The sequence below is a fragment of the Podarcis vaucheri genome, assembly GCF_965113315.1.
Source record: "Podarcis vaucheri genome assembly, chromosome: 3".
NCBI classification, from domain to species: Eukaryota; Metazoa; Chordata; class Lepidosauria; order Squamata; family Lacertidae; genus Podarcis; species Podarcis vaucheri.
Genome location: NC_138761.1, coordinates 73150778 through 73166062, shown reverse-complemented (window position 1 = coordinate 73166062; position 15285 = coordinate 73150778). Strand labels below are relative to the sequence as shown.

General features: G+C 45.2%; 1 protein-coding gene and 1 long non-coding RNA gene across 2 annotated transcripts in view; one reads left to right on the top strand and one right to left on the bottom strand.

Annotated features, from left to right (window-relative positions):
• LAMA4 (laminin subunit alpha 4) overlaps window positions 1–12147 on the bottom strand; it is a 77819-nt gene extending 65672 nt beyond the window's left edge. The window contains exon 1 of the mRNA XM_082216770.1: window positions 11425–12147. Coding sequence (XP_082072896.1) covers window positions 11425–11625 — 201 coding nt within the window. The 5' untranslated portion in view covers window positions 11626–12147. The remainder of the gene's footprint in view (window positions 1–11424) is intronic.
• LOC309529089 overlaps window positions 1–15285 on the top strand; it is a 176363-nt gene that overhangs the window by 68316 nt on the left and 92762 nt on the right. The window lies entirely within an intron of this gene.

The following is a 15285-nucleotide window of genomic DNA, read 5'->3' as shown; positions in this document are numbered from 1 at the left end:
GATAATGCACATAATTTAATTTAAATATGTGCTATGGAATACTGATACAATAAACATACATACATACATAATTTTATTTGCATGTCACCTTTCCATAGCTAAAACCATGCTCAAGGTGGCTTACAGCATGAAACAAATTACATAGTTACAAATATAACCACAGTAGTCGAAAACAATAAATAAAACACACCATATAGTATCATATAGTTTAGTATAGAACATAATTAATTATTATATTCATTAGTAACTATGAATACTGAATCACTGGATAGGCAAACTCTTAGCCAGTCCAGTGAAATGGCATTCATTAATCTACTTTATCAGACCTATTTTACTGGAATATAAAAGGCATATCTTACAACTTCAGGACATTCCAAATAATCATAGGGTGGAAATCAACACCACACTATACTGAACATTCCACCTGTGCATGCTTATCAGCTTGTGAGACTGAACAAAACCCTCACCCTATGTGCTGTTCTGGGGGTACTCACAATCCCCCAAGGGGTGTGAAGGCGCTCAGGAAGAAGAGAGGAGGGAAGCCCCATTGTGCAACTGGTAGCCCTTGGGGTTGGGAGAATGCTGCCCCGATTATCTATATGAACTTCATTACAATTACAATGAAGAAGGGAAATAACCAAACACATAAGTCAAACAAATCTCCATTATTAAAATTAATAATGAATCATCTAATACCTAAACAGGTAGCTCTTTGGGTTTTCTATACATACAGAAAAACCTGGATTCTCAATGGTGCACAGAGCTTTTATGTTCATAGGCTCTGTTGAAAAGAACTGGTGAACATGTTAAGGACAGGAGCAAGGTATGTCACCACAACCGTGCTCCTTCCCTGACATGTTCAGTCTATTCACATGAGTAGAGCTGATGCCCAACTTTAGGCACAATGCTGCCAATGGGCCCACCGCACTCCAACATCCACACATGTACAGACCCTCCAAGTGTCCCTATTTTCCAGGTATGTCTCTGATTTAGAGAAGCCATCCTGGTTTGCGTGGACAGGCAGAGTCCCCAGATCCCGAGCGGTCCCCCCGTCATGTGGAATAACGACTCAAGACAATGGAATAAATTGGCCACAACTTTATTAAATTTCAAATGTGGGTAGACCTTGGCTCAGGCATTGGGCGTTCTCCCTCCCCAGTCCCCAGCCGGGGACCTAGGGAGCATCAGGGTTATCCAGTGTTTGTGTGGGGGATGGGCCGGCTCTGGAGAACATATGTTCAAGCAGAGATAGCCGCCCCCGTTACGCCGCCGCCGCAGGGGAGAGCAATGACGACCTTTCGGCGTACGGTCAAAGCCTCCCTTCAGAAACCCCTTTAACGGGGAACCCTGGTATCGCCGCCGCAAAGAGGAAGATGGACTAAAGGATTCCGCCCAAGGCCTGATACCGCCGAAGTTGTGACGTTTTACTACGGGAAAGGCGAAACCTGCCAATGCAGGGAAATTCCTTTCCGGCCCTTTAACAGCGACCTTAACGTAGCAGCGCCCGCATACCTGTGAAGAAAAGTTACCTGTAAAACCTAAGAAGAAAAGTTAACCTGCAAAGAAGACATTAACTGAGGGTGGGTAGGGTGGGAGAAGCTCTGGAGCCAAGTGAGGATTCCCAGGTAAGATCCTCCCTCTATTGTGTGGGCAGGTAATTCCTCCCCTACCTGGCCTGGTCTCCTTGGCAACGCTTCCCCCAGGTGGGATTGGACAACTGACTGAGGTAGGCGGAGACCTCCAGGTATCCCACCTGAGGGAAGGCAAAGCCAAGCCTATGCTGATGGGGCCGCTCCAGATCCAGGGCTGCGTGCGTCCACGCAAAGGTCACCCCCTGTTTTAAGCGGGGAGCGGTTATTCTAATTTGATACCAGAATGTCCCACTTTTCTATTGGATGTCCCTATTGGACATCCATTCTATTGGATGGCGCTGTGGGTAAAACCTCAGTGCCTAGGGCTTGCTGATCGCATGGTCGGCGGTTCAAATCCCCACGGCGGGGTGAGCTCCCATCTTTTGGTCCCAGCTCCTGCCCACCTAGCAGTTCGAAAGCACCCCTAAGTGCAAGTAGATAAATAGGTACCGCTTTATAGTGGGAAGGTAAACAGCGTTTCCGTGTGCTGCGCTGGTGCCGGCTCGCCAGAGCAGCTTCGTCACGCTGGCCACGTGACTCGGAAGTGTCTCCGGACAGCGCTGGCTCCCGGTCTCTTAAGTGAGATGGGTGCACAACCCTAGAGTCAGACACTACTGGCCTGTACGGGCAGAGGTACCTTTACCTTTACCTATTTTTATTGAAGAAATGTTGGAGGGTATGGAGTTATCTGACCCCCGAGCTGTCTGAAGGCAATCCTTCATAGGGAATGGTTGTTTTTTTAAAAAAAATGTTTAATGTTTTATTATGTTTTTATGCTGCCCAGAGTGGCTGGTGCAACCCAGTAAGATGTGTGGGGTGTAAATACTAAAATTATCATTATGGAATGGGACGTCCCTATTTTCATCGGAGAAATGTTGAAGGGTATGCATGTAGCCATAATACTTTCTTTGTTGCTGCCAAAGCAGTAACAACACCACCACTCAAACTGCCCTCCCTGCTGTCCCACCCCAGATGGCATTTCAGCACAGTGGGTAGGTGGGCAGTAAAGCTTTTGAATGTGAGCCAAAGTTGGTTCCCATCTGTGGTGGCTACCCACCATCTTAATTTATCCAAAATGCAGTGTCAAACATTTTAGTTATATTAAGCAACCACAGAGGAAAATAAAATTTTGCTCCCATTCAAAAGCAGCACTACCAACGTCAAAAGACCCATGCTGTGGCTCAGTGAGAAGGATGGTGAGAGTCAACATTCCTTGGTCAGGTTGGTGAGGAGCCCTTCTGATCCCCTGGGGCCTTCAACCTATGCCCAGCTTGGCTGACTATGGGTGCCAGGCCTGGTCATGACAACAAGGTTTCTATAAAAGCTGCAGTGGAAATTTTCCTGCTTGGGAATGGGCAAAAAGTTGCCTTTGTTCAAATCAATTAAGCATGAGCTTATCATTTGTACTACGAGCAAAGTCTGTTTCCTGATCATAAAGTGTGTCACAGCACTTGAATGCAGCTGAACAGCAGTTGAGGAAAAAGCACAAGTCTCTCTGTGTGTATATAAGGTGGGGGTAGCTTTTAAATCAGATCATCTATTGCTGTGGTAAAATCTAGTTTTCTTCTGTTGCCGAAGCTTCCACATGGCTGCTCCTCTCCTAGTTCAAATGCAAAACAAAATACCATTCAGCAACATAGAGTGATTTAGAGATGGGGTTGATTCCAGTATAAACACTTCACAGTTAGGCATTCTCTATAAAAGTGCACACTCATATTTTCCATATACAGTGAGATAGACAAAGCCTTAACTTAAAAGGGATTCTTTCCTACAAAGGGGGGGGAAAACATGCTTGCTGTTTGCAAGATTTCTAGGGTATAAATTATTTCTAGCCTCATAATTTGTTTAATTTCAAAGCTTGCTATCATAAAAAATGCCATCCATAGCAATGTGCCCTACAAGGTTTGACACTGTTGATAATCTGTCATTCTGTTGTTATTTATATGCATTGGGGTGGGGCTTTTCCTTGCTAAAAAAATTAATATAAAGTGTAAATATATGTCGTTTTATCTCATGGCTTCAGATGTTGTGCACTACAGATTATTTTTCCTCATATCAGTTCACAGGGCACACTAGATAGAAAATGACAGTTGGGTGGTTTGCATTTAATTAAACATGCAAGTTTATTAGATTTTGAGCAGCTTTGATGTGAAATAAAAGAAGGAAATGTAAAAAGGCAGGTAGGCACCTTCAATAAATGACATATTTAATATAATTAAAGACCTGTAACAATCTGTGGACTTTTAAGCTACCTGCCTCCCACCTTGCTCTCAATCCCTGACTACTTTGGTCTCAGGTGGAGGAATTCAGCGCTGGGCTCTTCTGATCGGCGCAAGCATCCCTGCTTGCTACATGGAACAACCTCCTCTCTCTTCCCCCGAGCACTGTTCTTGGCATTCTTGGGGGGGGGGGAGGCCGGGGAAAACCCCATTGGGCAGGTAGAAGCCCTTGCACTGGCTTCTTCTAGTGCACCGGGTTAGCTGAATCTGAGCCAGCTAAGAACATAAGAGCCTATTGGATCAGGCCAATGACCCATCTAGCTCAGCACCACTGAGTTGTATTTTGATGTTGGCCGTTGTATCTTCAATTCATTTTCTAACTATCCCTAAAATACTTTTCACTGGGTTGACATGTTTATCGAGCTGTTTACTACTTAATGCTCTCTGTGACAGACAGAGCAACACCATCTTTGTGATGTCCTTCTCTGACCTTCCTATAGAGCTTATTTCCAGAGACAACCATGTCCTACTGGTTCTCTCCATTCCACCAGGTTACTGTTATACCCAAAATATCAATGCCATCCTCCAAGACCAAGCTTCCGTTCCAGTTCACCCACCTGGGCTCAGAAGCTTCTAGCATTAGAATATAAATGCTTGCATGTAGTCTCTTTCTTCAAGTGTCTTTGGTACTTGCATTTTGTTCTGAAGTGCTTTGGCGCCTCTGAATTGCTGTCCTGTGCCCCTACACTCACAACACCTAGTCGCCTGCCACCTCCATTTAAATTTTCATCTACTTTAACATCTTCATCCCAGGTGGGGAGATTCATTCTGAACTGGAGCCTTCTCAGCTCTTGTCAGCTCCCTTTCCCCTTCAAACGGTTTAAAATATGCTCTGACACCTTTATGATTTTACGTGCCAACAGTCTGGTTCCATCCTGGTTCAAGTGGGCATGTGTTATATAAGCAAAGGGCAACACCCACAACCTTTGCACCAGTCAGGCAATTCACCCTGCCATCCGCATGCCCACCGCACACCCAGCTATTTATGTTCCTAATGGTTGAATCACCCAATCTCCAAGCCTCCAGAGAAGTTTCCTCAGCACAAGAGGAGTCCCTCAAGGAATGGGCCCTTCTAAGGGAATGCTTCATTCTTCCTCAAGGCGACACTCTTTTCCTGAGACCTTCATGCTCCCAGACAGCTGGGGAGCTATCTTTGTGGGCGTGGGACACAGCTTAAATGTCCTTGAAGGCCTCATCCACCACTCTCTGCCTCTCTTGCATTTCCCCCCATTATTTACCTTTAACTAATAACTATCACACTGGGAAAAGAGAAACAGATGTACGTTAATGGTTGTTCTCCTTAATCTTTCTCTTCTCTGCAGCTTTTCTTGTCTCAAACAGGCTCATATTATATTTTCACCAGAATCAAAGAACAACCCTTTCTAGCTAATAAAGGTGTATATTTTGTTTAGAATTCCACACTAGATATTTCAAATGAAATATGTTTTCAGCATGGACAGTCTATGACCAAATCATTTGTAGGAAAATTTCTGTGTGGCATTCATCTGACATGCCATAATTGCCTATGTATGTATTCAATATGCTTTTCTTCCCTATATAGTGCCATATTTTCCTAGTGGTTTTTCAGAAACTGTAGTCCACCTCGGAACATTCTATGAATTGCTTATGTGGTTCTCATGAAACCACCCTTTATAAAAACTGGCACTGCTGAGCATGACTAACAGACTATGTCTGTTTAGGAGAGAGAGGCCAACCCAAGTCAATATTTGGACTAAGAAATAAATCAAGAAGGATTTCTGAGTGAAAAATATATATATAAAAATGAAGCTCATAAAATGACTTGTTTCATATACTTTCATATACAGGGCAATCCTGAGCCTGAATGGCTTGGCTGAGTACAGCTAGTCATTTTTGTGCAGGGATGTGCAAAGGAAAAATAGTTTTGTTTTTAAAGCTGCACTTCTTTCAGTTTAGATGCCTTTGTTTTGTTCTACTTTTATTTTATTTACACTCATTTTTTACCTCTTCTATTCTAGTATGGTAATTTGGGTATTTCTCCTGAATGTTTCATGAAACTTGCATGGATGCTTCCTCAAGGCATCATGCCTGACAAATATGGACAAAAAGTCCATAGCTCAGTGGTAGAACATCTTATTTGCATGCAAAAGGTCCAGGGTTCAATCTCCAGCATCTCAGGTAGGGTTGGGGATGTCATGTCTGAAACCCTGCAGAGATGCTGCCAACACAGGAAGCATCCATCAGGAAGAGTCCAGAGCAGGAGCAAGAAGCAAGCCAGAAGTTATGACTAGATAACAGTCATAGGATACAATAACACACCAAAGCTCAGTAAATCTGTGTTGCCCAGGAAAGCTCAGCTGTGACCAGGAAGTCCTCATACTGTCCATAGGAGTCCAGTTGTTGGCTGGATGAGCAAAGGCTGCCCATGGCCTAGATAGATGTTGCAATGGCTTGGTGTCTCACCATATGAACAGAGATCCCCAATCTATCAATTGATGTCATGGCAACTCTTGATACAAAGGAAGGGAGGTTTTCTGTGGTCTATCTCTCAGAAGGATCAGTCATTTAACAGGGGTGGGGAAGTCCCCTCTCTTTCATTGTTCAGGAATTCAGCCAATAACAGGCCTCACCAGACAATTTGTGACCCATCCAAAGCTGCAAAAGCATGCAGTGCTCTATTCAAGATGGTGCAATGCATGAGGTGGGACAATAGCTGCACTACTCAGATTGGTCCTTCCTACTACATGGTTAATTGCCACTGAGCTATAATGACTAGCAGGTATCTTGTCTGCTGCTTGGTAGCAGTTTGCCTACATTCCATGGGGCCACCTACATGTGGTACACAACTGGTCAGCATGAGGAGATCTTTCCTAAGCTGCACTGGAAAAATTACTCTGTTTCCTCACTGTAAATTTCAATCTAGTTAAAGTATGTACAGAAGATGTGTCTGCATGGTTCTAACCATGTCCCTTAAAGGAAAAAATAAATGTGTTTTGTAAAACCTAGCCCAATACTGTATAAAATGTGGAGCTAGAAATCCCAGATTGCACTCAGCTATCATTTGTTTTGTGTGGGCTGAGATGGGTGATCTCATGCTCTTTCCACTCCTTCCTTAATCCACTGATTATGGGAAAGGTTAAAGCACATGTTTAGTCCCCCCCCCTTGAATTTTGGTTGGGTTGTGGCCACTCTCTGCTCCAAGCTAGCATTTATGTCCCACCCAGGTTACAAAGTACATTTTGATCTTAAATCAAATACTTTATTCACCAAGCAGCAGGTGGTGATCCTATTTCTTAACTATTAATTTCAACAAGCTTCTGAACAGGCAATTTCCCCACCACATTATGGACTGTATTCATGCTTGCTCCTAAGGAATCTCAGACAATTCCATCAGAAACTGAAATGTGAACAGAAATTGTCACAGTTTGCATGCTTGTCTGGTCAGGAACAGAGATCATAAGAGTGAATATGAGCAGGTTTCGGTTTTTTAGTACACTAACATTATGTAAATAATTACAGTGGCACCTCGCGTTAAGAACTTAATTCGTTCTGGAGGTCCGTTCTTAACCTGAAACTATTCTTAACCTGAGGTACCACTTTAGCTAATGGGGCCTCCCGCTGCTGCCACGCGATTTCTGTTCTCATCCTGAAGCAAAGTTCTGAACCCGAGGTACTATTTCTGGGTTAGCGGAGTCTGTAACCTGAAGCGTCTGTAACCCGAGGTACCACTGTACATCATTTTTGGAGTTTTTTTAAAAAATGTTGTCCTTCCTTTGAAATGCACTTAAATTACTTACATAATTAATTATACTAGTTTTTGCTATAGCGGCCCGTGAGATGAATTACATATGTTTTAGTGGAAGCCAAACTGCAGAGGAAAAGAAACAGTGCTGATTGCAACAAACACAAGGTGGGATGGAAATCGCTCTCTCCTTACATCCCTAACTCCTTACTCCAAGTTACAAATGACTAAGGCTAGCCTTATCAACTCTAGCCTGATCCTGAAGTCAGTGCCCACATGATTCAAACTGCATGGAGAGCCATAGCAGTGTCATGGGTGCTAACTTTGCCCTTGGCACTGCCCCCTATGCTGGCCCCTACCTGAGCTTGTCCAAGTACTGGCAGAAGGTCTGAAGAGAGAGAAGCCTGCACACAGGCTGTTGCCATGAGCTGGGACTCTGAGAGAACACCAGCACCTGAACAGGGCTACTTTCTAGTTAACCATATCTTACCACGCACCCCAAAATGGTAAGCTTTGAGTGATTTTGATTGACAGGCATATTTATTGAGATCAACATATCAGAACACACTGGAAGGAAATCCTGATGGAATAATAGAATGACAGTTTTGTTTTTAATAAATTCACCCTTAGTTGAATCTTGATTCAGCTATACGTGCCAGTGTGGCATAGTGGTCAGAGTGCTGGATTAGGAGCAGCAAGAGCCAGGTTCAAATTCCCACTCAGGCATGATGCTCATTGGGTGACCTTGGCCCAGTGGCGTACCGTGAGTTGTCAGCACCCGGGGCAAGGCAAGTAATTTGCGCCCCCTAACCCATGGATTTGCGCCCTCTAACCCTAACCCCCAGATGTTGCGCCCGGTGCGGCCGGCCCCCCCTGCACCCCCCCACGCTACGCCACTGCCTTGGCCGAGTCACCATCTCACAGCCTAATCTACCTCAGAAGAACCATGCATGCTGAAGCTCCTTGGAGGGAAGGCAAAAAATGCTGTATATGAATTAAATACCAAAAATGTTGAGCTTCAACCAAGACTGCTATTCATTTATCAGTAGTGTTATGTGTAGTAGTGCTAGTAACTGGAACATGTCATTACTGTGATATTCACATTGCTGTGTTAATCTCTGCTCATTTTCAAGATCTGGCGCCAAGATACACACTCCTTCCTTTCCCATGACCTTATGTGGCTTAATTTGCCTGCTACATTGAGTCACCTCCACAGGAGGTACTTACTCCCATTCCATAACCTCATGTGATGCTGCTCTCTTGTTTGTAATTCTTGTTTTTTCAACATAGTTCTGTTCAGCTGCTACCAAACTAATGAGTCCCAACTATCTAAGATTTCAAGAAAACAAATGATGCATTTATTATATAGGGCATTATATGGTGTTTCTAGATGGGCTATACCTGCCATCACCCTTGACCATTGACCATGCCGATCGGGTGCTGATGGGAGTTGGAGTCCAAAAGAATCGAGATAGCACCCTTTTGGGGAGCTGATATAGGTGGCTTCCAACAGCAGCTGACTAGACCTCTTGTCCCTCTCTCCACCACTGCACACCTCTACCAAAGTTCTGCTCAGGAAGGTCCCTATACCCTCCAGAGTATATATATATATATATTGTGAGGGATGCCTGGGGGCGGGTGGGAACCCATTATGCCAACAATATCTGTTGTGTTGGTGCATGGATTTGCTATCTACCTTGTATAATACATACTTTCCCATACAAAAACTTGATAAAAACTAGTTTAAAACATATACACTATTAAAACAAATAAAAAACAGTAAAATCATAGCAATCATAACAATTCCATTCCATTCCATTCCTGCACAAAGGTTAAAGATAGGGCTACTAAGAAACAAATAGCAACCTAATCTGCACTGCCAATTAAAAGCAATCTGACAAAGTAACACAAATGACAATGGGGACAGAGCTGATCCCATTTCCTGAGGGAGTTCTGTAAGTGCCATCACTGACAAGGCCCTGTTTCCCATGTTTGCCAGCCTAATATGTCTTCCTGGTGCCCATGCACAGCACTTCTCTAACCACATTGATGCGCTGGAAGGTCCACATGGACACATTAGATAATCCTTTAAGTGTGTATGTGTGTACACAAACATGAGAGTAAGAGCACCTTCAACATTTTCTATTTTTTGTTTTTAAATATCACTAAAGTATTGCCATTCTTTCTGGCAAAGTCAAAAGCGTTTTAAGCTTCTCTTTTCATTTCATTTCTGCAGGTGTTTCCTCAGCTGCTTGTTTTCCATTGCTAACTTAGAAGGAAACCCCATGGAATTCTGTGGTGGCTACTTACAAGTCAACAAACAGTTTTAGCTGCACATACTTTTTCATATCGGCGGGGTGCGCTCCCGCTGCTCGGTCCCAGCGCCTGCCCATCTAGCAGTTCGAAAGCACCCCCGGGTGCAAGTAGATAAATAGGTACCGCTTACCAGCGGGAAGGTAAACGGCGTTCCGTGTGCGGCTCTGGCTCGCCAGAGCAGCGTTGTCACGCTGGCCACGTGACCCGGAAGTGTCTTCGGACAGCGCTGGCCCTCGGCCAATAGATGTGAGATGGGCGCACAAACCCCAGAGTCTGTCAAGACTGGCCCGTTCGGGCAGGGGTACCTTTACCTTTACCTTTACTTTTTCATATAGATTTCTTTCAGGAACTATAGGATCCTGTATGGCACCCTAATAGAGGCATACACATCCCGCTGAAACCAACAGGATTTGTGGCCATTTCCCTCATTAGGCTTTCATCTCATGGGGATGCTCCTACAAGTCACATGTTTATTTAAAATCATAGACACCAATACAAATATTGGTCTGTGTGTACAGGACTCCCATACATTCAGGGCTCCTAATTCACACCGAGTACATGCAACAGTGAACATGTATCACTTTGTGCATATACAGTGTACACTTTTACTCGTAGAAGTAAAAGTGTGCATAACCAGAGCTCCTATGTCCCCAAGAGATCGCCGGATGTGGTGATCACATAAACATAGAATTGAAAGGGGTTCAAAAGGTTATTTAGCCCAACCCCTGGCAAAACAATAAAATCCACTGCCACAGCATTTCTGATAGGTTGGCAACCAGCTTCCTATCATGCAGAGACTTCTTAAGCAGTACTGATTTGAAGAGAAGTGAGCTGAGAATCCAGAAAAACACACACCTTTCCTACACTACAAGATTGGACATGAGAGGGACTTTCAGGATAGATGGGCCTGGACAGACATAGATCAATGATTTCACACTGAAATGAATGGGATTGACACATGCCCATCAGCACAGTCAAAAGCACTGAAATACACCCCAGACTTTGTACACACTGTGTTTGAGAGTGCTCCCCTCCTGTTACATGCTGCCCACTCCCATAAAAGCTCCTCCTTTCTGGATACCCAAAGGCATTAAAAATCTCAAAAAAAGTAGCAGGTTTTTAAAATATGCACTGATAAATCTATCCACCTGAAACTGCTTTGGGGGGACAGACTCGTTCTACTGCTCTTGCATGAAATCCAAGCAGCTGAACATGACTTTATAATACAACAGCCTATTCAAAGAAGGCAGCGTGACATGTACATTTTGGACGGGGGGGGGGAGGGCATATTTTAGAGTTTCCCTTGAAATGCCTTAAAATCCTGATAACTCCACACTCCCACTTCAAAACACCCAGTGGATTACATTCGCTTGAGCCAAATGGAGACACTATAAAAACACAAAGGGGTTAGGGGAGGGGGAGTGCTGGAAACAGTACAAAGAAGGAGAAAGGTCAACAGACAGAAGAGTTACTCTACCTCAGCAAAATGCGGCCAACTTCGAAAAGATACAGATTGTTGCTGCCCTCTGATAAGGGTGTCTTCTTGGCTGCCGACCGCTGAGCTGCCTTCAATGTCAGCATGAAAAATGTTGCCCTCCGTTGAGGCAGAGCTGAGGGAGAGATATCCCAGGCAGAAGAAGAGAGGAGAAACCAGGGGCCAGGCCAAGATCAAAGCCATCTCCTCCCCTCACATCCAGCACTGATTTCTGCTCCTGCTTTAATCGCACCCCCTTTGGTTTAGTGGCGCCTCAGTTGTTTTAACTTCCAGCTTCCAGAGGTGGCACTTCTAAGTCAGCTCTTCAGCAGATCCTTATTAAAAGGAGTGCCTTTGCTTTCGCTCGCTGCCTTTCCGTGCCTGTAGCTCCTCTGTCTCCCTAGAGGCTCCGGCTGAATAACATACAGATGGGCAGTGCTTAAACAGAGAGTGTCAAAATGCGGATTGTATTCCAGGAAAGCACCATGAGCTGTGCTGCCACCTTATCTTCACTCTGTCAGGATACAGACTGAGGCTGCATTCAAAGCTCTGGCTTCCTTCAAGTTGTTATTATCATCACTCCTTTTCCACCTTCCTCGCCACCCACTCAAACTTTGCCACACACACCCCCCCCCCAGTCAGACTGCTTCCTCTCTTCCTACTGCCAAGCTCCACAACCAGGATTTAATTAATAAGAAGTTTCCCGATTCAGATGGTCTCTCTTAATGTTTTAAAGCACTTTCAGTCACAGAAAACGTGAATTAAAAAATATGTTTGCAGTCTCAACAGGCAGAAGAGATTCTAGGCATTCTAAATGTTGGGAGGAGTTGAAGCGCCTTTTCTTTTGACCAAAGGATTAGGTTCATGAGAATCGCAAGACCATACTTTGCGGGGAAATGTGCAGCTGAACACAGTTAATTAGCCGTCCTAATTCTCCTCAGCCCCACTCCTCATCATCATGTCTGCTCGCAAAAAGAAAAAGAAAAAGAGTATCATTCAGCACTGTTTTGGAAAGAGACTTCATTACGCAAATGCATGAACTTTTATTTACAAAGACCAACTTGTTTTCCTCTTCAAGAGATGCTTTGTGAGGTCTCTGAAACAAGGCTCTTAGTGTATAGACGCCTGCCAACTATACTGGTTGGAATGGACCCTGTAAAGTCTCTTGACATCAGCATGTGGACTAATGTTTCCAAGGCTCTTAAGCAGGGTTGTCACCTTTTCCTTTAAGCATTCCAGTTCCTACCTGGATCTTTTTCTCCCTTCTGATTCTCCCCAAAGCCTTTCTCCCCTCCCCTAATCAGTTTAGTGCTGTAGATCAGGTGTCCTCTTTCGTCCTCTCCCACTCTCTGACCAAGCAGCACTGTAAAGATACTGCCTATAGGTGTAATGCTATCATGCAAAGATGTTTCGGGGAGAGATAGGATTTTGCCCAGACATCCTTCCAACAACCCTGTAAGTGACCATTGTCACCCATGCCTCAAGTAACAGCCATGCTTGACTACTGCAGTGTGCTACACATGGGGCTGCCCTTGAAAATTTATCAGAAATTTCAGGCGATTCAAAATGCAGTAGCTATATGTCTTGTCAGTTCTGTAACAGGTTAAGTGGCGCCCTGTTTCCAGGTTCAGTGACAAGTGCTGATGTTGACCTAGAAAACAGCTTGGAATAAGGGTAACTCAAGAATCACCTACTGCCATAGGAAACTGCCCAAGGTCCTTTACCCACATCTACTGAGACTAGGCAAACGGGGAATGTGGATTGGAACTTCTCTATGCCAGTTGTGAAATGCCATCTCCAGGTGAAAATGATTTAATCCACCTTTTAACTTGGCTAGTACATTGTTGTCTTACCTGGCTACTTGTCCTGAACTCCTGGCCTACCTGGCGGCAAGTCAATATGTCAAGTCCCCAGTCTGGGGTTAATCCACATGTCCAAACTGAAGCACAGTCCCACACAGACCCTGGAGCATCCAAGCTGAGGTCCATCAACATGAGCAGCTGAGCAGACACAGCTCCTTAGCTCTAAAGTAAAGGTAAAGGGACCCCAGACCATTGGGTCCAGTCGTGGCTGACTCTGGGGTTGCGGCGCTCATCTCGTTTTATTGGCCGAAGGAGCTTCCGGGTCATGTGGCCAGCATGACTAAGCCGCTTCTGGCGAACCAGAGCAGCGCACGGAAACGCTGTTTACTTTCCCGCTGGCACGCTACCTATTTATCTACTTGCACTTTGACGTGCTTTCGAACTGCTAGGTTGGCAGGAGCAGGGACCAAGCAACAGGAGCTCACCCCGTCGCGGGGATTCAAACCGCCGACCTTCTGACTGGCAAGTCCTAGGCTCTGTGGTTTAACCCACAGCGCCACCTTTTTATACTCTGCATGCTGATTGCAGCACCTGCGCTTGATGAGTCATGTGACTCTCACATGTTCCAAGCCTCCTCCAGCAGAGGAATCACAAGCTACTCCCAGCTAGGGTTTGGACTCTGGGCCCTTGCCTGCCTCAGCCTCCTAGAGCACCCCTCTCACTGCTCCCTATGCCCCAGAGCCCACTGTGTTCATGGGGAAAGGGGCTCATCTGGCTCTGGTGATGGGTCCTGCTGCTCTGGGTCCTGTGCATTAATCCCCTCATCATCTTCCACCCCCCCCCCGCCACCAACCTCTCCTTCCCCACCCCCAGTGTGTCCCAGTCCCAGCTACACCCCTTGCTGGAATCCTCTTCTTCCTTGTCCTGCCAGTTCATGACACTACTGCTTTACATGCTCTTTAAAAACTTAATATTTAATTTCAACAAAAATAAAATAAACACATGGTTAGCTGCTACCTTGAATTTTGACATTAATGCTTTGAATTTTTTAAATGTTGGTTTATAGAGCAATTCTAACCCTTCCAAGGCCGAAGGCTGGTTGGAGGGGGTTGTAAGGATCTCCAGGAAGGGCTACCTGAAACCTTGAAGAGCTGCTATCAGCCAGTGCTGACAATAGTGAGCTAGATAGACCAATGGCCTGACGCCGTATAAGGCAGCTTCATATTTCCTTGAAAAGGGAGAGGGAATGCCTGGACTCTGGGTGGTCTTTTTCTCCGCTGCTGTCACACCACTAATCTGTAAGGCAAAGAGGGAAAGGGAAAGGGAAATGCTTACACTGACCAGGTTTTCTGGCCATTTCACCACCCTGTGCTGAGAACTACCCCAGACAATGGAAAAACTGGCAGGCTGGCAAAACACTAGTCAGGTGGCCACTCTTAACACAGTCTGGACTGTGATCTGAATTAGAAGGAAGAGAGTTTTCATTCTGATTTTCAGTTTCTGAATGTTTGTGTGGATATCCAGTTTCAAAAGAAACTGGTTTGGATGAGTTCAGGGCCACCTGCCACCCATGATGCGAGGTGAGGTGGTCACCTCAGGTGGCATATCTGAGCAGGTGTGCTGCTCTGCCCCTGCCACTGCCTTTGCTGCTTTGGGTGCACTCCACCATCAACACGGGTGGTGCCCCGTGTGGTGTAGAGGGTGCACTGCACCCATGGCACAGGAGGCAAAATGTCCTGGCCTGGCCCACTCTACCTCAGAATGATGTACTTGTCTCAGGCGGCGGATGCTGGTTGTTGGTGAGCAAGTTGGAGGTTAGAGCTGTGACTACCACATAGCCTGCCCTGTGCCCCTTACACTAACCTGCTGCCCTTGAGTATAATACGTTACCTCTTTGCCATAGCTGAACAAAATTTCAATCACTAGTCCAGTTAGCTTCCACAGGTGGAATGTGAAAGGCAATGAGCTCTGCTTCAGGCTGTAGAATGTCTTGGACATGAAGTGTGTGTGTGTGTGTGTGTGTGTGTTTCCCTCCAGATTGGTGTTTTATTGCGAGTGCCTT